Source organism: Palaemon carinicauda, chromosome 27 (genome assembly GCF_036898095.1).
Source record: "Palaemon carinicauda isolate YSFRI2023 chromosome 27, ASM3689809v2, whole genome shotgun sequence".
NCBI lineage: Eukaryota > Metazoa > Arthropoda > Malacostraca > Decapoda > Palaemonidae > Palaemon > Palaemon carinicauda.
Window position 1 is genome coordinate 82802516 of NC_090751.1, and position 1061 is coordinate 82803576.

At 31.9% G+C, this 1061-nt stretch overlaps 2 protein-coding genes across 6 annotated transcripts in view; one reads left to right on the forward strand and one right to left on the reverse strand.

Moving 5' to 3' along the window:
* LOC137620773 (G-protein coupled receptor GRL101-like) overlaps positions 1 to 1061 on the reverse strand; it is a 131493-nt gene that overhangs the window by 14877 nt on the left and 115555 nt on the right. For all 4 annotated transcript variants that reach the window (XM_068351195.1, XM_068351197.1, XM_068351198.1 and 1 more), the window contains exon 20: positions 250 to 321. In XM_068351195.1, coding sequence (XP_068207296.1) covers positions 250 to 321 — 72 coding nt within the window. The remainder of the gene's footprint in view (positions 1 to 249; positions 322 to 1061) is intronic.
* LOC137620774 (G-protein coupled receptor GRL101-like) overlaps positions 1 to 1061 on the forward strand; it is a 256667-nt gene that overhangs the window by 3446 nt on the left and 252160 nt on the right. The window lies entirely within an intron of this gene.

A 1061-nucleotide genomic window follows, 5' to 3' on the forward strand; every position in this document is an offset into this window, starting at 1 on the left:
ATGGAGATGGTTTGGACATGCTCTTCGCACTCCCCGAGAGAGATTAGTTCACCAAACTTTCATCTGGGCTCCATAAGGCACTAAAAGAGTTGGAATAACCAGGCCTACATGGCTGAGGACTATTAAGCGTGAAATAGGAGAGGATGAATGGAGAAGTATTGAATTAAAAGGCGAAATCTAACAGAGGCCCTTTGCGTCAATTGGCGTGGGAGGAGATGATGATGAAAAGAAATCGAATGCTATACTTACAGTGTGTTCAGATTTGGAAGAACGGCGAATGTATCTTTGCTGACGTTGCTGAGGGGATTGTTCTTCAGGTTCCTGTAAGGAAGAAATAAAAGGGAAATGATACCGCTTCATTGTGAAAAGTAGACCTTTATGTAGACTGACACCTTGAACTACATTCTTAAATTCGTTAGTTATTCTTTTTCATAGGAAACATAAAGTGCTCTTTATTCTTGAGATAATGCAAATTACTAAAGATAACCTGAAATCATTATTATTATTATTATTATTATTATTATTATTATTATTATTATTATTATTATTATTTTTATTATTGTTATTATTATTATCATTATTATTATTATTATTATTATTATTATTATTATTATTATTATTATTATTATTATTATTAGCTAAATACAACACTAGTTTTGAAAAGTAAGATGTTCCAAGTCTATGGGCTCCAACAGGGCAAATAGCCCAGTGAATAAAGGAAATAAGGAAGTAAATAAACTATATGGGAAGTAATGAACATTTGCGATAAAATATTTTATCAGTAACAATATCAAAACATATCTTTCATACAGAAACTATAAAAAAGAGACATGACAGGGCTGTTCGAAATAAAAACATTTACTGCTAGTTTGAAATTTTGATGTTCTACCGATTCAACTACCCGGTTGCGAAGATCATTCCACAACTTGCTCACAGCTGGAATAATATCAATCTCTTGAATGACGAGGCGACATTTGATGGATCTAGAATATTGAAGGATTATCTAGATATTAACTATTATCAGTCCTCTTGATAATTAAAGTGTCAATTTCTGTAGAGAA